This window comes from Colletotrichum higginsianum, chromosome 10 (genome assembly GCF_001672515.1).
Source record: "Colletotrichum higginsianum IMI 349063 chromosome 10, whole genome shotgun sequence".
Taxonomy (NCBI): Eukaryota; Fungi; Ascomycota; class Sordariomycetes; order Glomerellales; family Glomerellaceae; genus Colletotrichum; species Colletotrichum higginsianum.
The window spans coordinates 1,257,637-1,278,507 of record NC_030962.1 but is presented as its reverse complement, the minus strand read 5'-3'; the positions used below and the strand labels follow the sequence as shown (position 1 = coordinate 1,278,507).

The following is a 20,871-nucleotide window of genomic DNA, read 5'->3' as shown; positions in this document are numbered from 1 at the left end:
TGGTATGGTAGAAGAAGAGGGAATCGGGTGATGGAAGAAGAATAGAGAATAGTGAATAATTATGTACGCCCCCGACACAAGACTCGGCATCACGGGTTCGACAATGCGGCGGGAGGAATCTTGTCGCCCTTCTCCAACGCCTGCTTGACGAGGTCCGAGTTAAGGACGGAGCCCATGACCTTGTCGAGGAGGTCTTGGTCAGGCTGCTCAAAGGCAGGGCGGAAAGGCGGCAAGACCTTTGTGCACTCCGTCAGGTCGTTGATGTTGTTGACGCCGAGGAGAGACATGCGAACATACTCGGACGCATAGGCCTGAATTTTAGGTGTTAGGTCGGAAACAAGGTTATATCAGATGGGACGAAGGTGTGACGGGAAATCTTTTTCCATACCTGGTTCCACACGGCTTGACCGCGCGGCCCCGCTGCAAACATTCTCCAGACCTCGTTGGTCTCGGGGTCCAGGGACACGTGGATGTCGCTTTGGAATTTGAAGACGGCGGGCGGCGCGTTGGGGTTGAGCGTCTGCTGATAGAAGGCAATGTCCCACGTGCCTGGCGTGCTATCCTGGGGCGAGTCGGCACGCGAAGGGTCGACAAAGCGTTGCTGGCTGGTGCTGTGGGCACCCAGGAGGGCCACAAGACCGGCGGGCGTGAAGGACTTCTCCCCAAACAGCTTGAACAGCTTGGCGGAGCTGTCCGAGGGATCGGGGAGGAGGTTCTTGGTGGCGGGGGTGGATGAGTCCTTGCGGCCGACAAAAGTGCGGACGCGAGGGCCGAGAGGACATGAGACCGTGGCGACGTTGGCGGACAACTGGATCAGGTCTGCCATGCTGATGCCGAACTTCTTGTACTTGGCAAACCAGGTCGCCGTCATGTCGCAGATCTCCTCGAGGCCTTTGTTATCGGAGCGCGTCTTGCACTCGTTGGCGAGGATGATGGAGCCGTCGGCACCTGTGCCGCCCGTCGACTTGGACCAGGCGGCGGCGTCGTGGAAACCAAGACGGATAGCGCCGCGGGCGACGCTGTTGCACCGGCCGGCAGTGCCCACCATCTGCTTGGCCAAGTCGTCGGCGATGTACTTCCAAATGCAACAATCGTCACTGTCGCACTCCTCGGAACCCTTCGGTGCTAATTCAGACTCGTCGTAAAAGGTATCCACGTCCTGGCCCGAGGCCTCGGTGATCAAGATATCCCTGATGGCGGCCCCGGTCGCTGTCAGTTCGCGCTCGCGGAGTTCGACGAGGTCGCCGATCAGCTCTGTCGAAGGGCCACCGCCACCAATCTGACGGATCTGCAGCTGGGCGTCGGCTATCAGCTTCTTGATGTCCATGCCAGGACGAGCGAGAGCAATGCCCGCCACAAGGGCGGCAATGAGAGACGCGGTCCTCATAGCTGCAACCGTTCGAGATCAAGAACGACGAAAGGCAAGAGTGAGAAAACGACTGGAACGAATCGGAGTCCGCCCGAAAGTCAGACCGGCCAAGATTTGGTGTTGGAAGCGAAAGAAGGCAAAGCTGAAAGCGAGAGATGGAGGTGCTAGCTTGGGGAGCGTCGAGATGGCGACTGGTATCGTCAGTTGTATTTATGTCAGATACATCAGGCGAGAGCCGCCACAGAATATTCTACGAGGCTTCTTTAGCTTCCGGCTCGTGGACTGCCGACCGCTTGGATCGTACCAATCTCAAGTTTGACTCCTGACGTGAGGAGAGGTAGACGGAGCGGCTGCACACTCCGGTCGCCCAAGTCCGTCCATGTTACACGTTGCCGAGACGTGCGCTGCGACGATGATCAAAGCAGTCTCTGTCTATCCCCAAGGTTGTCGCAATCCCCTAGTTACGACGCAAAAAACCAGAGACAAGACTGATGTTAGAGGGCGATGGCCGGTATGTTTGTTCGTGTCCTGCTATGTGCCGAGGCTGCTGTCATTCATTCATGATGAGGTGATCGTATCTTTTTGCTTAATTCTTCCGGTAAATCACAGTTCCACTTGATCTGACCGTGGCGAGAATCCCAGTAGTGACACCGAAACCGCAGACCATCGGCTTTGCTGACTCGAGCAGGAAGGGTTGCAGTTCAGGCAAGGGCTGGTGCAGAAGGCCAACGAGGAGGCTCGCAACTCCCAAATGGAACTGAGCAGCAGGCTTCCGTCTCTCATCTGAACTTTTAGGGTCATTGGGCCGAGACTGCTGCGTGGAGGTCCCTAGTCAGGAACGACAACATCCAGAATGGGAAACGGTCCGATGATGGAGGAACGCTTGGTCGTGGCGCTGTTCCAGGCCCGCACACTGGCTGGAGAACGTGTTTGAGGGCGTATCCGGGGGTCCGTGTCAAGCCTTGTTGGAAACGGGATACCAACTCGGATTGCTAAACGACATGGTGGTGGTGCCATGCAAAAGTATGCCGAAGTCGCAAGCCGCTCAGCCTCTCCCGTCGGCCAGCCGTCAGTCGGCGGTGACGACATGTGGTCCGCTGAAGTAGGAAGTGACCCACCGTTCGGCTGAAGAGACGTTGCATAAAGAGGAACGCGACGATAAGTGCAGCCCAGTCGGCCTTTTGGGAGAATCCGCTGGCATAAGCTCGGGTATGCGAGGCAGATGGCGCGTCTATCAACCCTTGGTCAGTCTCAAGTCGGAGCCGCGGGATGTACCTCGGGTTTCTTGACTCTTTGCAGCACGGCATGAGCCAGTTTCGACATCCAACGCCCACTGGATCAACTTCCATCTGATTTACCAGGTAATGTCCGGGCCGTGTGGCTGAGTATTCTGCAGAAACAACATGGCCCAGACGGCCTGAAGGGGATTTCCTTGCCTCAGTAGATGGTTGGGAAGGCCGAGGCTGCAGCACGCGATGCAAGCGGGCAGCAACATGATGGGATCCTCGCAATCGGCATCGGGTTGCATCAGCGACTGCAGCCTCCCGTGCAGGATAGCTGCTTTCCCGAGCTATTCGTAGATCTTGGCTACATGCCACGCGAAACTTTGTTGGCGATAGCTTGAGTGCCACGAGCTTGGCTAATCTTGACCCGAGGTCCGTCATCCATGTGTCAACAGCCTGCATGAGGATGATGTGAAGAAGCAAGTATGCGGACAGCTCATGTCCAAGCCTGGGCGACATGAGCCTCTGTCTTGGCAAAGCCTTCATTGTCGGTTCTTTTCGAATGGGGAGGTGTGGACGGTTTTTTTTGGGCACAGACGGCAGGAAAATGGTACTCGGGGAGACATGGCTAACCGACAGTTCTCATTGTACGGCTTCGGGGTTGTCCTGAGCCACGGGTTCTGCAGTACTCGACGACAATGTCCAGACTTTGAGGGCGGAATCAGGGGTGATGCATGTCGAAGCCAAGCGCGGTTGGCCGTTGTCGTCCGTAGAACCAACCTCACTGTCCAGTTCGCGATCCGCATAGCTTTTCCACGCGCCAGAGCAAGTGGCGACGACGGAGCCGGTGGGGTGAACAGCAGCGCTTCCAACGGGTGATGTATGGGCGGCCCAGTCCCATGACTTGTCAAGGACGCCGTCCATGGCGCCAACGCCCTCATAAACGAGAACATTTCCCTGTTCTGTGCCGGCCCAGAGCTCGAAGCCACCATAGTCCCCGCTTCCCGGAAATACATCACACGTTAACCTCTGCTGTGTGGTCGCGGTCCTGCCAACGAGCAGGTTCAGGGGCTGGCCCGTCCCGCGAACATCGTAGACGAGGATTCCGCTTGCCTGGCGCTCGTTGATGGCCAGATATCGGCCACATGGACTCCAGATGGTTTGAACAATGCCGTTACCGCCAACGTCTCGGCCGAAGTGAGCCTTGGTAACGCCATGAATGCTCCAATTAGCCACGGGCTTGTTCGTGCGCGTCACGTCGTAGAGACCCATCCAGCGAGACCAAGTGCCCGCCGCCACGATGGAAGCGCCGGACTCATCTGGGCGCTGGCTTGACAGGGTGGAGACCATTCCCTTCATACCGACACCGCCGCCCTTGAGAAGGTGCCGCTTGGAGGGGATTGTGGGGATAGTCAAGACGGGGCCATCAGAACCGGTTCTCGACACGTCGAAGTGGTCGAGACGATTTGTCGAGCCGGCAAGGAAATGGGTGCCGGGCCAAGACCACAAGAGAGACTCGGGGCAGATGTACTCCTCTGTCTCGCGGCGAATCAGCTTGTAAGAACACAGCGGGGGCGAAGACCGGGACTCTGGGAAGACGTGATACAGCTGGAGGGGGTGGTCTTTGCAGGCGAGCAGAGCGAGTTGAGTCTGCGGCTCGGACAGTGAAAAATAGGGCGACAGGGCGGCCGAGTAGAAGGGTTCCGGGAGCTGCAGCTGACCATGGGGCGTCAACAGCCGAGGCCGGCCGGTTGGGTTGAGAAGGTCGGCTGGCAAGACGTATGCCGACAAGCGGTTGTCCGAGGTAGAAGCGACGAGGGTTGTGCCGTCAGCAGTCCATTGGACTTGGCGAAAGAAGTTGGTCGGTCTTGGGAGATCGACAGGGTCGTCGGCGGCTATCTCGGTAGTAGCAACGAGATCCAGCGAGGGGGCATAAGGGTCCTTGGGCGGTGAACTACTGGTTTCGTGAAGCAGTACAGGGTCTGCATCCTTGGTTTCGGAAGAATGCATCACCGGTGTGGAAGTTGGCAAAGAGGTGCGCTAGCATTACTCGATGGCCAGTGTGATTGGCAACGCGAAAGTGAGGCTGGAGGTGAAGACGAATCAAGAATCTGCAGTGGTGAGGATCCAACTGGGGCGAGTTAGAGATGTGCGGTGAGTTGCAGGAGAAGAAAGCTAGGTAGAAGCAAGCCGGGCTTATCGAGTGGGTTGTCGCTGGAAGCGATGAAGGGCGGTGATGCCTTCGTCTGGTGGCCGAGCGTGAGGCAAAGGGGAGGAAGACACAACATGCTGATGTTGTGAGCTGCTTGCTGTGTTTGCATGCAACTGGGAAAAGAGTGGAGAAGGGAGACTGACTGTTGTTGTTCGGTGAGGGATCCAGTAGGCTGTCTTACCGAAGGCCGAGCAGTCCCACCGTAAGCTTCACCGAAGAGCGCATTGGACACGGAATTGGAGGATAGCGCGGAATTGGAGGATAGCGTTGTGGGCCTTGGTGTGGTCCGTGTTATGGTGAGAGGAGCGGGAGAGGGAGGTAGGGAGGGGAAGGGGGAGAGGGGAAAGGAGAGAGGAGAGAGGGGAGGGGGATGAGAGAGAAAGTGCTGGCCTTTCTCAGCCTGTGGTGTTGGCTTCCTTCTACAGCATCTCCAAGAGAATAATTCCAGCAAAACATCACGGTGGGAAACGCTTAGAGTAGTCGGTCATCTATCTTTCCCTACCTTAGGTACCTAGGTAAGTAGGCAAGGTACCTTAGGTACCTAATGTAAGGAAGTTGGGAAGGTAACAACTTAGATACTTAGAGACCGATACCTAGCTAGACCCTGGAATGGATTCAGCGCCTCCCGCTCCAGCTTGGGCAGGTGTTACCGCGTGAGATACCGTGGGGACCTTGTCGGGCAGGTGCGCAGTGAGGGCAACGACGCGACGTCATGGCACCGCGAAAGATGCATGTTCCTGGCCCTAGCGCTGAGAAGACAGGGCAGCCAGGCGCCGGGGGCGCTCTCAGCAGTCGCATAATCTCCAACCCCGCTGTATCCGGCTTCTATTCCCCCGTACGCCCCCATCCAAGTATCTGTACCTAGGTATCTGCGCGCGCTGCCAACCTAACCTTCGGAGACAGCACCGGACTCAGCACACCGTTTCAACCAAATCAACACCTGATATACATCCCATCCCGTCCGCGATCCATCCAGCCAGGTGAGTCTTTGCAGAGACATCTCCCAGATCCATGGCTCTTGTCTGCCCTCTGCCGACCCAAATTCAGTTTCTCCTGCGCCCAGGCTAACCGCCGCATCTCACCCACCACACAGACACAGTCAGTCAGTCAATCGGACGCCGGACTTCCTCGCCCACACACCATTTCGTACCCGCCCACCCAACACAGTGTCGTCCCATCTCTCGACCATCTTCTCTGTCATTTCGGCTTCATCCCCGCCCCAAATCACCGACCGACCGACCGAACGAACCGAAGCGAGACGACCTCATATCCCGCGGCCTACCGGTTTATTCCTGCTCCCCCGACGGTTTCGCAATGCCGAGCTAGCCCTGCCTTTCTCTCCCACCCTACCGCTTTCGCCTGTGGCCTTGTAACCTCCGTCATCTCACACTCGCGTCGCGACGGACATCCCGCCCACGGGGATACCCGAATCAAGCACGAAGCAGAACCATCTCGACAGCTGGGAGGCTGTGTGCTGTTGTGCTGCAACCTGCCCTGGACCAAACCTGTCCAGTAAACCGACACCAGCAACCGCCTTGCTTTCCACGATAACCCTCCAAGGATGGTTGCTACCATCTTCGACGACCGCTGTGCGGAGCTTCGCGCTCCCGGCTTCCTCAACCTGACAATCTCCATGTGAGCTAAAACAAACCCCTTCCTCCCCTACTTTCACCTGCACGCCGGAGGTAGGCTGACATTCTGCCGCCTCTAGCATTATCCTCATCGGACTCCTCGTCTCGTACTTGCCTCAACACTACCGCATCATCGCCAGAGGCACCTCGGAGGGCATCTCGCCATGGTTCGTCCTGCTGGGAGTCACGTCCGCGACTGCCGGATTTGCCAATATCCTAACCGTCGCTCCCTCGAGGCGCGACATAGCATGCTGCTCCGAGCTGGGCACTTTCGAATGCGCCGCTGGTCTACTGGGAATCGCCCAGCTGGGCGTGCAGTGGATCTCCTTTGCGTTGATGTGAGTCGGAACTTTTCCCTTTTTTTTTCCCCTTTCTCCCTCGCTAGCGCCCTTGTTCATCTCTGTGATGATTGTATTATGTTAACGCAGCGCTCAGCCTTGTCTTGTTCCTCGTCTTCTTCCGCTACAGCGACGCCAACATTCCTGATGAGGAGCTCGTCGACACCCCGCCGTCGTGGCATACCGCCATCATGGTCGGCTTGCTCTGCCTGCTGCACGGCCTGCTGGTCATAATCCTGACCGTTGTCTTCACCGTCGCCCTCCGCGACCACCTCGACTTCTGGGCTAATCTTCTCGGGGTCATGGCGGCAGCCCTCGCCGCCGTGCAGTACATTCCCCAGATCTGGACGACGTACCACATCAAGCACGTCGGGAGTCTAAGTATCCCGATGATGTGCATCCAGACTCCGGGCGGCTTCCTCTTCGCCGGCAGCCTGTTTGTAAGACTGGGCTGGGAGGGCTGGAGCACCTGGGGCATCTTTATCCTTACCGCACTCATGCAGGGCGCCCTTCTCGTTATGGCCGTCTACTACGAGTTCCAGGAGCACCACGGCGATGTACACTCCCCGGCGCTCGTCGACGAACCCAGACGGCCCAACCCAATCAGGACCTACTCGGAGGGCTGGGAGCAGGGTCTCCCCGGCCCGTATACGGCCCATCCCGAGCGGTACGCCGACACGGAGGAGGAGCTGGAGCGGTTACAAGACAGGGAAGAGCGGCAGGTCGAAAGGGAGACGAGACCCCTTCTTCGCCCGGGCGGCATTGGCGACCCGCACAAGAACTACAACGCCACAGACGACTAAAGAAAGGCGTGAGGCGCGCCATCTCATTTTTCTCATTTCATCTCGCGGGCCGTACCGATGACACGTCATGGATGATGACCTTGCAAATTCCATTAGCTTTGTTCCTTGAATGCATATTTTCCGTGACTTGAAGAATCGTCTATGGTGATGTTAAAATGGCGCTGGTTCGCAGGATCGGATAACAAGCTTCCATGCCATCGAGTGTGCTCCTCAACGACCATCACTTGCCGGATGTATTTGCCGGGGAACAAATCACTGTGGACTGGCTGTTTTGCTCTTGCAGGCAACGATACCAGGAACCGAAACCGAGCCGGATGGTGCATCCATAGACGCGCCCTTGGTCTTGTTTGTTGAAAGCTACAGCATAGCCACGGAACGCGATGGAACATACACCCACACACACAAGAGCCCATGGGATCACATAGTGGCCGCGCATCACGGACAGTCGGGGGTCAAGAGGCACACCGACGACGGAGAACCATCACGAGGCAGGACCGCACTTCCTTCACCACTAAACCCTCCCTCCCCCAATCGGAGCCGTCACCGGCACATCTGCCAGGGTCCCACGGCACGGGAAGCTGGCAAGCGGAGGCACACGTCTTGTATTTCGTCTCCTGAAGAGCCCAAAGAAAAGAAATCTTTCAAGAAGTTGCTCGGAGAAGAGGACAAAACGAGCCTCGGAAGAAGGAGAAAATCCCCATGTCTAATGCTCCCTTCCCCCATGAGTGAGTGAGGTTAGGTTCAAGTCAGGTCGAGGTCACATCTATCGGGCGATATCCCCCTACCCCCATTTATGCACAATCCATCTAGCCAAGACAGTCACAGTCCGGCAAGTCTATGACAAGCAAAACCAAAATCGAATAAAACGAACAAAAACAAGTTGGAAGGCGAAGTGGTTGAACAAGTGTGTGTAAGGGGCGAGGTTCACAATCGGACTGTTGGTCGGTCGGTCGGTCGGTCGGTCGGTCGGCCAGGCATCATCAGCACATCTCCCACAACGGCCGGGGTAGGTTCGTGCGCTTCTTGGGCCCCGGGCGCCCGCTCGTGTCGCGCACCGTCACGTAGACGACCTTGCGGGCGGGCTCGCCCGTCGTGACGGAGTGGGACTGGAGGCCGTAGTAGTCCGAGATGGAGTGCGTTAGCCATCGCCTGTGTCAATCAAGAGTCAGCCAAAAGATGCCCAGTGAGGCGAAGGTGCCCCCAATCTCTCTTTCGGGAAACCACACGGCAAAGGTCGAAGAAAGGGAGAGGAGAGGAGGGGTGGAGGCCATCATGCACATACTTGAACGAGGCGCTCTCGTCATCCCCCAGCGAGTCAAACACCATTCCCGTGTCGACCTCTTCGCTGCCCACCTCCCTGCGCGCCTTCTTCCACCCTTTCCCCGCGGCGGCCATGCCCCGGCGCCCGACGAAGACGATCTCCTCGTCCTCGCTGTCGCCCTCGGCGTCGCTGTCGTCGCGGCGGTCGCGCAGGAAGTCCCGGACGGGCTCCTCGAGCACGCGGACCCACCCGCGGACGGCGGGCGTGCGCTTGGCCGTGTCGCGCAGGTCGCGCGGCACCTCGCCGACGCCGAGGCCCGTGGCGGAGCCGTCCTTTCGCTGCTGCCGCTTGCGCTGGGCCTGCAGCTTGGACGTCTTGTCCTCGATGCGCTGCCGGAGCCCCGTGTCCCAGAACTGGGCGACCTGGTAGGGGACGACCTGGACCGGGTAGGTCGGGTGGACTTCCCAGTCGCTGGGGAGAGGGGGTTGGACATTGGGGACGCCGACGAGACGGTCTGGAGGTGAGAAAGGGTCAGCGGTGATGGACGCAAACGGAAGCCGGGTGAAGGAAAGAGATGAGACAATGTGGAGGGACAGGGCAAGACGGACCGTTCTCCCAGCGACGACGCTGCCGGCTGCCCTCGTTGCCCTTCAGCAGCGCGTCCCTCTTCTTCTGGCTGTCCCTCCTGCTCAGGGGCCTTCTTATAGGAGTCTGCTGTGCGGGCGGCAGCGCGTCGTCGGCGTCGGTGGCGGCGGCGGCGATGGTGACGGCGGCCTTAGCCCTAGCCTGCTCATCGAGATTGATGGCGAGCGGCGCGCCGGTACCGCGGGCAACAGGGCTCACACTCAGGGACTCGAGGGCGGAGATGGTCCATGCCTCGATGTCAACGGAGCCCGCCGTCGCGCTCTGGGCGGCGAGGAGGGCGGCAACCGGGGTCTGGGACTGAGGCGGGACGTCGGGGTTCGCTTCGGCAGTCGGATTGTGGGTGTCTCCGGGAGGAGGGACGGCGCCGTAGATTGCCATGCTGGGCGGGAATCGGTTGCGATGTGATGTCGGGTGGTTTGGCGACTAGATCGGACCTTGGATGGCTGTCGAGAGGAGAGAGATTGAGGCAGCGAGACGGGCAACGAGGTAGGGTTCAGGGCTGCCGATAAGGGCGATAAGCGCGGCGATGGCGGGGTGGGGGTTCCTGGAGGTCGTGCTGATAAGGGTCGAAGAGAGGGCTTTCGGAGGATGGGGATGGCAGAGCGTGACGTTCTGTCTGAATCCCAGCACAAGCCAATACTGTGTCGGGAAGAGGGCCAGATGGAGAGGTCTAAAGGATATTGGGAGACGTAGAGACGGATATACGATGATAGATGCGGAAAGATGGGGAGGAAGAGGAACGAGCAACACATGAACAAGAGAACGTGAGCACGGGGGAAGATGGAAGCGGAACCCGGGGTCGCGTTAGCGTTAGCTCCGGGGGGCATAGGGGATCCACCATGACACATTCGATATCGGAGCTTCCTCCAATCACGACGCGAGCGCAAAACCACGTTCCTCGGTGAATGAATCACAGGCGCGTGTCATCCACCCACCCCCCGGACAACCGAGTCTATCTCAAGTGAAGCCTCACCTTAGGCGCTCAAGGTTCCCCGGGTTCGATGAGCGAATGCCGCTGGACTTTTACTTTTCACAACTTTATTGGAATATGAGAAGAACGAGAAACTGGAAGGCGCGTACCCTCCGGGTTTGTTCAAGAAGAGTTCCTCTAGTAATGAAGTCATCACGGATGGCGGAGAAAAGGCACAGCAACACACATACATTCTCTCTCTTCATGATTGCAAAACTGCAAAAAGTAAAATGATAGGCACAGTTCCCAGGCTGCCTCTGACTCATCACCCACCAAGACAAACATTCATCTGGATCCTCATCAAGGTCGTCGTAATGACCCTCCTCATGTCCTCCCTGACCGGACCATCAAGCCCCCCCAGAGACGGGGTTAGACATCGTCAGAGGTCGTCAGACCAACGTTGGAACCGTCCACGGCGACCAGCTATCAACATTGAAGCTGTTATAAGTCTGGTCCGTCCTGAAAACCCCCGTCGACACGCCGGCCTGCCCGAGAAGGAACCGGCCGATAAACGCGTTCAACTCGCCCTGCTGCGCAGCGGGGAAGCTGCAGTGCCCGTGGTTCCCGACCTGGCTGTACCCGAATCCGTCCAGCGCCCCAAGTGCCCGCCACTGCTTCCGCGCACCGCCCATGCACCCGTACGTGCTCATCGTCCCCAGCCACTCAAAGTCGGGGTTCTCCATCACGTACATAGCCCTCGGCGCGATGAGCCCCGCGAGCATGTGGTGGTCGAACGGGAGCCGGTCGACGCTGCCCGTGTACTGGTTGAAGGCCGGCCCAAACCACGGGTTCTCCCCAACGATCTGCTTGGCATCCTGCACCGTGAAGCCGTTTCGGTTCTGCCAGTCGGCGATCCGCCAGCATCCCGCGCCCCCGGCCCCGGACTCCTGCGGCAGCGTGAGCGCGATTCGGGGTTCGAACGCGCCGGCCACCATGGCCCCCTTGCCGTTGCGGGAGCACCCCGTCACGCCCAGACGCCTTGGGTCGATGCCCACCGAGGGTGTCAGCTCCAACGCGTCGACGATGCGGGACACGGCCCAAGACCAGGCCATTAAGGCGCCTGCGCTGTGCCCGCTCCCGTACAGGTCGTAAAACTTTCCCTTGCCTCGTGATCCGCTGCCTTGCTGCTGAGCGATCTCGTCGTTGTTGAAGGTGATGGTGCCCACGCTCGACGGGATGGGGATGCTCGCGGCGCCGAAGGCGATGATGGCCGGGACGCTGTTGCCGCTGGGCTTGGTGATTGTCACGGCGAAAGAGGTGGACTTGCCACCGTCCGACACGTTGATGGTGAGCTTGTTCCCGGAGTATGACGCCGTGACGGATTGCGGTTTGGGAGGGAGGGTTCCGAGCTCAACGCGCTGGAGCTGGGCGCTGATTTCCGCTTGCTTGCAAGTCCAGTCGGCCTTGGATGTGACTTTGCCTCCGTTCTGGAACGTGAAGGGGTCGGGCAGAACCGAACTGGAGGCCCCGAGGCCGCTAGGAAGAGCGGGGCATGCGATGCCGCCACCGCCGGGCACCGTGGACGTCGCCGACGGGGTCGTGACTGGACCTCCACCGGGCGATGTCGTAGAGGTTTGCAAAGTCGAAGAATAAGAAGAAGGAGAAGGTTGGGCTGGGCCTGTTGTGGGTACAGAGCTTCCTGGAACACACTGCGAATACCAGTCATTCTGATATCGGCAGAAATATCCCGAGATGCATGTCGTTCCGCCCGTGTGGCCGACACCACCGCATTGGGCCCACGCGCCTTGCTGTGCCCTCGCAAGTCCAAGCAACGCCGCCCATGGCAGTATGAGGCAAATGGTAGCGTGCATTGTTGATATTGATGTTGCGAAAATCGCGGTTGCTGAACGATTTTCGCCGACGATCCGACTCAGTGTTTGATTAATACTTTCTGTCACAAACCCATATTTATACCAGAATGCCTTCGGCATCTTGGCATCCCCAAAATAAGACCGGAACATCACTATCGCAGTACCAAAACCTTCTTCCCCCTCAACCTAGTCGTCGGAACCGACATCTGCACTTTTGGCGGCTGAGCTTTGCTTTGGGTTGCATCCAAAGGCCTCGTGGACGGTGTTGGCCCTCGACCGGGAGAATGGCAAAATGCCCACCGCTTTAGCCTAAACGGACATCATCAAAATCTTGGAGAGAGATAATGCGAATGTCATGACCTTTGATTCATTAATCCTATGCCCGGGCGGCCGGATGTGTCCTGACACTACTTCAGGCAAGTCGGCGACCGACGAAGAAAACAAAACCCCAGCCTTCCTGACCAATCGTTCCATCACTACACACTGCAAACACCCATGTTATTCCAATTGCCCCCGCAGTCACCAAGCAGTATGTTCATAGGCAACGTTGCATGAATCCCAGTGGATTCTTCCGTCAGTGGACACTTTCTCCCCGATGATCCTTCTGTGAAACCGGAGACCTAGAGAGAATGTTTGATGGTCAGAAGAGACCACGGGTCAGAGGGTAGTGCTGAACTTACCTCGTCTATCTGCCAACCTTCAACGCGTCGATAATTTGTGGACGGCGGGAAGAGTCACAGTGGGAGGAGAGGTTGATGGTCGCGTTCATCGGGCCAGGGCTGGCTTCTGTTTCTTGAGTCAGCGTTTCTGAAGGTCAGCTGCGAAGTATCGAGGTACATGTATCTGCCAAAGAAGACAGATGCCTCCGTCTTGCCCTTTGAGTGCAACTACTCTTGTGCGTGCTCGAGAGGCCTGTACGAAAGGGCCTGGGTTGAAGACTCCTCTGAGCCATCGTCGATAGAAAGCAAGGACTCCTGTCGCGACGGCGGTACCGTGTGCGCTATACAGGTCTTCTCGACGGGGAAGAACATGCTGTCGCTGAGCACCCACCATCGGATTGGCGAAAAGGCTTTCCTGTCGGAGGATTCGTTCATGGGAAACCGGGGCCGAACGATCAGATTCAGGGCGATGCTGACTTTGTTCAATAACATGAATGGATTCCAGACGCTGGTATGAGTTGCATGCGATGATGCCTCGTGCCTCCAGGTGCCTGAGAGACTCGAGATCCCGGATCCAAGTCGCTTTCTCGTCCGAGGGATAATTGTGCTTCTACTGCCCCATGAATCCAGTCTCTTGAACCAGTTGAGGGAGACGAGGTGTGGCTGATGAAGATGTGTGGAATTCGCCGTGGCCGGCCCAGAAAGATGAGCCTTTGGGTGAACCCTTTGATGAGTACTGAAGAAGAGGGGGCTTGCCGAGGGCTGGGATCGAAGTATTGCCGAGCTGGAATGAACGGGTTTGAGACGGACGGAGGTCTGATTTTGCATCGCAACATGCCAGAGGTGGTGGTTGAAGTGGAAAGCAGCATGAACATGCTGCTCCAAAATGCCGAACTGAGATGAGTGGTTGATGTGGAAAGGTTGAGGTCGTGAAGCGTGGATCTGCTGCCCCAGAATAACAAAATGATGGCTTGCACAAGGTTGTCGAGAACTGAAACCAACATGCTACTAAGAGTGCCGAAGTAAAAGAGTGGTGGAAAGGTTTGGGTCTGCTATCGCAACCCAAGACGGAGGGAAGGAGATAGCGGAGAGCCAAAGAGATTCTGCCGCCTTAGAATGTTGAAGCGGTACTGTGGTTGGATTGGATGAGAGAGTGATATCGCGAAGCGTGGATCTGCTGCCCCAGAAACACGAGAGTAAGGATGATAAAACGGAAAAGTGGCCGGTGGCCAAAGAGATTCTGCTACCTCAGAATGTTGAGGTGGTAGTGTGGTTGGATTGGAATGAGAGAATGACGGCGAAGTGGTGCCGAAAGCGTGGATCTGCTGCCCCAGAGACGCAAGAGTCAAGGTTGTAAAGTGAAAGAGGTGGTCAAGTGCCAGAAACAATCTGCTGCCCCAGAATGTTGAAGCCAAGAGAATGATGGTGATGAGGTGGGTGAGTGAAGTCGCGATGGTCCCGCGAAGAGTGTATCTGCTGCCCCAGAATGTCGAAGGAGAACAGTGGTTGAGTAAAATGTGTGGGTGGTGCTGCGAAGTGAAGCCGCGAAACGTGAATCTGCTGCCCCAGAGACACGAGACGATGAAGTGTAGATGGCCGAGAGCCAAGAGAAAACAATCTGCTGCCCCAGAATGTCGAAGGAGAATAGTGGTTGAGTAAAATGTGTGGGTGGTGCCGCGAAGTGATGCCGCGAAGTGATGCCGCGAAGTGATGCCGCGAAGTGATGCCGCGAAGTGATGCCGCGAGACGTGTATCTGCTGCCCCAGAGACACGAGATGATGAAGTAAAGATGGTCGAGGGCCAAACAATCTGCTGCCCCAGAATGTTGAAGTCAAGAAAATGATGATAAAGTGAGTGATCGAGGTTGAGAGTGATCGAGGTTGAACCGTGAATCTGCTGCTCCAGAAACACAAGATGATGAAGTGTAGATGGCCGAAGGCCAAACAATCTGCTGCCCCAGAATGTTGAAGTCAAGAAAATGATGATGAAGTGAGTGATCGAGGTTGAGAGTGATCGAGGTTGAACCGTGAATCTGCTGCCCCAGAAACACGAGAAGATGAAGCATGGCTGAGAGCCAAGATGGTGGTGGTGTGGAGATGGCTGAGACCCAAAGGGATTCTGTTGCCCAGGAATGCGAGATGTGAATGTCAAGTAAAGTGATGGTTGAAGAGTGTACGTCATGATTCTGCTGCCCCAGAAACGCGAGACGGTGAGGTGAAAATAACTGAAAGCCGAGGTGATTGAGTGAGGATGACCGAGAGTCAAAACGACTGAGTGAAGATGGCCGAAAGCCAAGGAGATTCTGCTGCCCCAGAATGCGAGATGTGAATGTCGAGATAAATGAGGGTTCAAGAGGTTGGTCATGGTTCTGCTGCCTCAGAGACCATTGATTCGCCGGACTGGTTTGTTATGATGAAAGGCGAAAGTGGATGAGAGACCGAGGTGTCAAGAACCTCATGTTGATGAAAGTGGTTCAAGTGATGAGTTGGATGAGAGACCGAAGGCTGCGAGTGATTGAGAAAGCCGAGGTCGAGGTCAAGGTGTCAAGATAGTGTTGATGAAAGTGGCTCAAGTGATGAGTTGGATGAAGACCGAAGGCTGTGAGTGATTGAGAAAGCCGAGGTCAGAACCAAGAGAGATGATGAGTCTCCCAAATCATTGCAGTCGTTCCAGAATTGAGAATATTCTCCAGATGGCAATGATGACTGGGCAGCCACAAGAGATGAAGTGTGACGGGTGTGAGTGAATGAGAATCCCAGGCCGGATCGTGAATGATGATGATGTTCGATCCGTTGTCGCGTTAGCTTCGTCGTCTTCGATCGCCCGATCGCGATTTCGACTACTGACAGCCGACACCACGTGAAGGTGCAACATTGTCGGCTTGCTTTTTTAACGAGGGGAGCTCCTCGAAAACCCGAAACTCTGTTCGGGGGGCGAAAACCCCATCCCATCACGATGGGGGTAAATGATCCTGTATGCTCGGCAGGAAGCATGTATTGTCGTTCGACGAGGCGAGAACCACGACCTCGAGTCGAAAAGGATGAAAACCGGAAACCAGAAGCGGCCGAAACAACGACGAAAGCGAAACCATCTCAACAGAAGACGAGACCCCGGACGAGACTAGGTCTCGGACGAGAAACCCTGTCGACGTCGGATGGCAGGCGGCGGGCGGGTGAGCTCTATGCCCTGAGGCAGCTCGAACGACCGCCCTTCGACGAAGTTGTTCCATTGCTCACCAAAGGGAAGGTCCCAATCGGGGTTCGTACCGTACTCCTTGACGCGGCGTGGGATGCACCAAAACCAGGGCCATTGCCACCAGTGGTCTCCCAGCGCAGCACGGACGTTGCCGATTGTTCCCAGATCCCACGGATTGAACGGGACGACCACGTGCTCGAAACCGTTCGGGCCTGCGAGGCCCATAGGCCAGGCAGGCTCCCGACGGTAACGGACGAAGGTGCCCATCTCGTGGTGAGTCTGATTCCGGAAAACCTGGTTCTTCCACTGACCCCAAAAAGGGGCCATCTTGACCCAAAGGAAAACCAAGGGGAGGAAGGCTGCGGCGACGACGTAGGGCGGGATCGTCCATCTCGTCCACCATGATCCCAAAGACCACGAGACGATGCCGAGCGAAACCAGGTGAAAGATCCCGATGTACACTGTGAAGAGGAGGTAGGATTTCTGTGTGGGCAAGCACACAGGCGTCCAAAGCCACCAACACTGGAGAAACGGTCAGACGGATCCTGAAGAACAGACGAGAGAGGAGACGAGACTTACGTAGTGATCCCACAAGGGAAAGCAGTCGAGATCCTTCCTCTTATGCGTGCGCCCGTGGTAAACCCGGTCCAGAATCGGCCGGTGCCCTCCCTCTTCGGGGCACCGCCTTTTCAGACAGTCCAGGCACAGGTTGGGGCGGCGGCCAGTACCAAACCAGTGGGCGGATGCCACTGGGTCCCTGAGGGCCTGCATCGTGGGCTTCAGGGTTAGCACAGCCCCCGAAGGAAACTGGTAACCCTTCCGCAACAGACGATAACCGGTCCACCACAGGTGGGCAAGACAGCCTCCTGTGAGGGCAAGGACGACGAGGTAAAAACCGAGCAGAGCGCAGGCACGGGGGAGGTCGTTAGGGTCAGGCCGAAAAATCAGACGACCCTTCCGAAGACCGGAAGCCGGCAGGATGTAGCAGCCCACTAAGAACCATCCAATGTTAGCAGACATGAGACGACAGGATCAGAGGATGGAAGCATACCAAGATAGTGGGAGACGAGCCAGGTGTGGCCAAGAAGGTCGAGACAAAGCAAGACCGGAATCCACGCAGACACGCCGAAAAAGACAGCGGCGACGAGTGCGTAGATACCCTGCCGAAGCAGGGAGAGGACAGCCCGGGGGGCCGTCAATGCCAAAGGCATCGACTCGGGCGACGACTCGGACGACATGGCGGCCGAGGGAGAGAGAGGGAGAGGAGGCGGAGCAGACAACGAGCAGAAGCCGTGAGAAAAAAAAGGTCGACAAAACCGAAGAGGCAGATTCGTGTTTTTGAAATTCGACTAGAGAAAAGTCAGCGATCCATACCATCGTCAATCAGGCGAATGAACGGGCGAAAGGCCGAAAAGGGCGGGGTTGACAGACCGTTTCTTAATCTCGAGAGGCTGAAGAGAGAAGAAAAGAAGAAGAAGAGGGACGAGATCGAGGCGAGCTTATAAGAGGGAAATCAGCCGTATACGACTTCGATCGAGAGGCAAGAACGAAGGGCAGGCGCGCACCTGCTCTGTTGTCTAGCAGACCTTCCTTCCTCCTCATTTCAATGTGGCTGGACGAGGATGGCTGGTGGGAGAAGGCAAGTACGGCAGGGGCAATATGGCAAGAGTTCGGTTCACAAGGAAGGCGGGAATAGTAGCATCTCAAGCAGCATCCCAAGCCTGTACCATCCGCATATCTCTTTCCATGTAACGGACGACACAGATAGAGTTCTTTTCATGCCCAGTTATCAGTTTTATCCGGAAGCAGCACAGTGGTAATGAACTTAACCGGGAGGAAAGGGCTGGTGACCGAAGGTAGGAAGGCGGTAGAAACGAGCCAGGAATACAGAGATCGGCACCGAAAGGAGGCATTAAGGCAGCTAGACTAAAGGCAATAAATAGTTCAGCTTATCCCTATATTCTGCTGAATGATGTTAAACATCAAATTAAACGCTTAAGAAGGTATTGATAGGATGTTGAATATCACACGAGATTAGTAATTGGATGAAAAACTGGACGTGGCATTGGGCCATACACCTATAGAGTCACTGGAAGAATCACTGGATGAGAGACTGGATAGTTAAGGCACAGACACAAAACCGTTTTATTTAAACCAATTCCAAGCCGACCCATAATGTAGAGAGTGTGAGGTAGAGTGAGAGAGAGAGAGAGAGTGTGTGTGTGTGTGTGGTTGTGTGTGGTTGTTGTGTGGCTGTATGTGGATTTGTATGGTTGTGTGTGGTTGGTTGTAGTTGTTTGTGTGTCTGTGAGAGAGAGAGTTTGTGTGTGGTTGTGCCTCTCTTCTCTGCGAGGATGTGGCGACATCGAATCGACAGATTCCGATGTTGGCGGTCTAGTGCGCGTTGCACACATCCTCAAACCAGGTCTGGCCCTTGTCGATATCCTCGTCATTGCAGTCAGAGGTCGAACAGGCGCTGAGCCAGTGCATATCCCACATGCGGAGGTGGAACATCTTATCCTCACAAAAGTCCCGGATCCCGACCTTGTTAACGTCGGGGGGATAAGCGTGATTGGTGGATTGGAAACACTTTTGCCAGCACTCAGGGAGGCGGTCAAGTGGCAGGTGGTCGTTGGAGAGGCTCCCAGTGTCTTTGGGCTCCCAGCGACGGAGGAGAGCGAGCGCAGCCGTGAAGAAGACCGGGAGTCTCATCTTGGCTGGCTGGTCCGTTGTTTGTTTGTTTGATAGTGAAGGCCTGAGAGATGAAGAATCGTCTCAGGAGAGGTTTGTTTGTTTGTTTGATAGTGAGGGTCCGAGAGATGAAGAATCGCCTCAGGAGAGGTTTGTATGAAGGAGGAGGTGGTATGGAGTGAAGAAGAAGTGTGTGATTGTGTGAGGAGGTTTGTTTGATGAGAAGATCAATCAGAAAGCAGCTTGACAGAAGTGAAGTGGTGTCTGGCTTGAGAGTCTGATGGTTGATGTTTCTTTTAGAAATCCTGATCAATTTGAAGGGGGACCGGGACCCTTCTTATAGGGAGACTCGACCCATCTACGATGGATGCTACAATCATTCCACGTACCAAAGTCTGAGATTCGATGGTTGAGGTGTCTTTACACCCTAGAGGAGGCGACCCCACCCCCATTGGCACAACCAGAAGCCCTCAAAGTTTTGGTTTCGATGGTTCAGATGGCTGAGAGCGGATTAGACGGCCTTGGGAGGGCTGACTGGACCAAAGCTCACATTGACACCCATGGAACGGGAAGAACTGGCAATCCATGTTCTTCAACATGTCTGCCTATGATCAATCACCTTTTGCCCGGCCAGCTTCTCCATCAACCGTCTAGACACCAACTTAATACCAAATCCAGCGTTCGTTCAGGCTTTTCGTCAAGTGCTGACTCTGCTGGCTCATCGGGTTCCGGAGAATGTGCCTTACCAATGTCCAATAAAGTGCCGACTCCACTTCCTGTTCCGATGGCTTTGTTGCCCGGGCAGATGCCCAGACCACTTTCTTTCGCAGTCAGGGAGGGGGTCTGATATTTCTTTCAAAAATAATGGAAAGTGGGAGTGACAGCGAACAAGCACGTGTGTGAGTGTCCGAAAGTTTGGCAGTCATGTGGCACGCGCATCAGAGACTTGGGAAACCTTTAGGTATGATTGGACTGCTGGGTCTGGATGCTTGAGAACCACCATGGGCGGTCCCATTTATTTGACCCAACTTCACGATCCACACCTAAATGAAACAAAACAAAAAAACATACAACACCAGGTATTCGCTGGTCGTCACCGACCCAACTACTAATCCGGCCCTCACTGGCTTATCTATGGGAGAGCGGACGGGATCCCGAGTTCTCCAGTGGGTATGGTCGTATGTGATATGGTACGAAGTTTGCGCTACTCATCTGGAATGGAGGAATGAGCAGGTGCAGCCACGCCGGGTTCCATGTTGTTAACGAAATCACAAACTCACTCTTATATTTTCGCCAAAGGTCTTTCCCGAGCACCGATTGCACTGGAGGCTAACCTTCGGACTTCTGAGGAAAGAACCGAGAAGCGGGTGCGGACGTTGACAGGACCGACGTTGAAATTTGGTTCCAGTGAGATTGAACGGCCTCGGGGATGGATCCACATTTGCGAGTTCCCGTTTGGGAGACCCCGGCCAACCACTGACGCCAAAAACGGGAAGGGTGCTGGTCTAGAGCGGTACTTGGTAAGTGCTTGCGTAGAAGAATTCCACGGCTCGTAGGGAGGGAATAGCATTGCGTGTCTATTAGACCCTGTAGGACTGAAGGGGCGGCGACAACCCTGCACCAGGTCCAAAGGGCAGGCAGGCACATCCGCACGGTATGAAGTGAACCGACAAGGTCAATCATGGAGACTTTTTCAGTTGACTCACCTGTTCCATCAAGGTGTATGTATGTGCAGGGACAGAAACGTGCCCCGTTCTGACACAGCTTTGTAGGAAAGACTTGGTTGACGCCAAAAGCTACTGCACTTTGGCATGCAGCGTACCCAGGTAGGTAGGTAGATGGTCTAACTGAGTCACACAATTGCCTGTGGTGCCGTGCCGTGCACTGCCTACTGCCTGCCTTTGCCTCGTTGTCGGATTTTGGTCGGCCGATGGTTATTTCTGATGTTGTAGTCTCGACTCGTTTTCATGGCTTGTAGTGGCTACCAACCTTACCCAGGCACTTACCTAGACACATCCAATGCAAAGTGTGTTGGGCGTGCCTCGTTGCATTGTGACATACGG

The 20,871-nt window shown here is 56.0% G+C and overlaps 9 protein-coding genes across 9 annotated transcripts; 1 reads left to right on the top strand and 8 right to left on the bottom strand.

Annotated features, from left to right (window-relative positions):
* Positions 1 to 89: 89 nt before the first annotated feature.
* Positions 90 to 1,387, bottom strand: CH63R_13855 (Peroxidase; the record flags this gene model as incomplete). Its single annotated transcript, XM_018308829.1, has 2 exons — positions 90 to 311; positions 389 to 1,387. The coding sequence occupies 2 exons, from the start codon at positions 1,385 to 1,387 to the stop codon at positions 90 to 92; spliced, it is 1,221 nt and encodes a 406-aa protein (XP_018151147.1).
* A 1,847-nt stretch (positions 1,388 to 3,234) lies between these two features.
* CH63R_13854 (WD repeat domain-containing protein) lies at positions 3,235 to 4,602 on the bottom strand (the record flags this gene model as incomplete). The annotated part of the gene is made up of 1 exon (XM_018308828.1): positions 3,235 to 4,602. One exon carries the CDS (start codon positions 4,600 to 4,602, stop codon positions 3,235 to 3,237), a length of 1,368 nt encoding a protein of 455 aa, XP_018151146.1.
* Positions 4,603 to 6,365: 1,763 nt separating this feature from the next.
* Positions 6,366 to 7,576, top strand: CH63R_13853 (ATP synthase F0; the record flags this gene model as incomplete). Its single annotated transcript, XM_018308827.1, has 3 exons — positions 6,366 to 6,439; positions 6,516 to 6,773; positions 6,871 to 7,576. The coding sequence occupies 3 exons, from the start codon at positions 6,366 to 6,368 to the stop codon at positions 7,574 to 7,576; spliced, it is 1,038 nt and encodes a 345-aa protein (XP_018151145.1).
* A 980-nt stretch (positions 7,577 to 8,556) lies between these two features.
* CH63R_13852 (Uv-damaged dna-binding protein) lies at positions 8,557 to 9,860 on the bottom strand (the record flags this gene model as incomplete). Its single annotated transcript, XM_018308826.1, has 3 exons — positions 8,557 to 8,725; positions 8,859 to 9,351; positions 9,446 to 9,860. 3 exons carry the CDS (start codon positions 9,858 to 9,860, stop codon positions 8,557 to 8,559), a joined length of 1,077 nt encoding a protein of 358 aa, XP_018151144.1.
* A 981-nt stretch (positions 9,861 to 10,841) lies between these two features.
* CH63R_13851 (Cip2) lies at positions 10,842 to 12,263 on the bottom strand (the record flags this gene model as incomplete). Its single annotated transcript, XM_018308825.1, has 1 exon — positions 10,842 to 12,263. One exon carries the CDS (start codon positions 12,261 to 12,263, stop codon positions 10,842 to 10,844), a length of 1,422 nt encoding a protein of 473 aa, XP_018151143.1.
* Positions 12,264 to 13,150: 887 nt separating this feature from the next.
* Positions 13,151 to 13,750, bottom strand: CH63R_13850 (uncharacterized protein; the record flags this gene model as incomplete). Its single annotated transcript, XM_018308824.1, has 1 exon — positions 13,151 to 13,750. One exon carries the CDS (start codon positions 13,748 to 13,750, stop codon positions 13,151 to 13,153), a length of 600 nt encoding a protein of 199 aa, XP_018151142.1.
* A 543-nt stretch (positions 13,751 to 14,293) lies between these two features.
* Positions 14,294 to 15,286, bottom strand: CH63R_13849 (uncharacterized protein; the record flags this gene model as incomplete). The annotated part of the gene is made up of 1 exon (XM_018308823.1): positions 14,294 to 15,286. One exon carries the CDS (start codon positions 15,284 to 15,286, stop codon positions 14,294 to 14,296), a length of 993 nt encoding a protein of 330 aa, XP_018151141.1.
* Positions 15,287 to 16,042: 756 nt separating this feature from the next.
* CH63R_13848 (Palmitoyltransferase) lies at positions 16,043 to 17,355 on the bottom strand (the record flags this gene model as incomplete). The annotated part of the gene is made up of 3 exons (XM_018308822.1): positions 16,043 to 16,639; positions 16,697 to 17,109; positions 17,169 to 17,355. The coding sequence occupies 3 exons, from the start codon at positions 17,353 to 17,355 to the stop codon at positions 16,043 to 16,045; spliced, it is 1,197 nt and encodes a 398-aa protein (XP_018151140.1).
* Positions 17,356 to 18,511: 1,156 nt separating this feature from the next.
* On the bottom strand, positions 18,512 to 18,829 carry CH63R_13847 (uncharacterized protein; the record flags this gene model as incomplete). The annotated part of the gene is made up of 1 exon (XM_018308821.1): positions 18,512 to 18,829. The coding sequence occupies one exon, from the start codon at positions 18,827 to 18,829 to the stop codon at positions 18,512 to 18,514; it is 318 nt and encodes a 105-aa protein (XP_018151139.1).
* Positions 18,830 to 20,871: the final 2,042 nt, after the last annotated feature.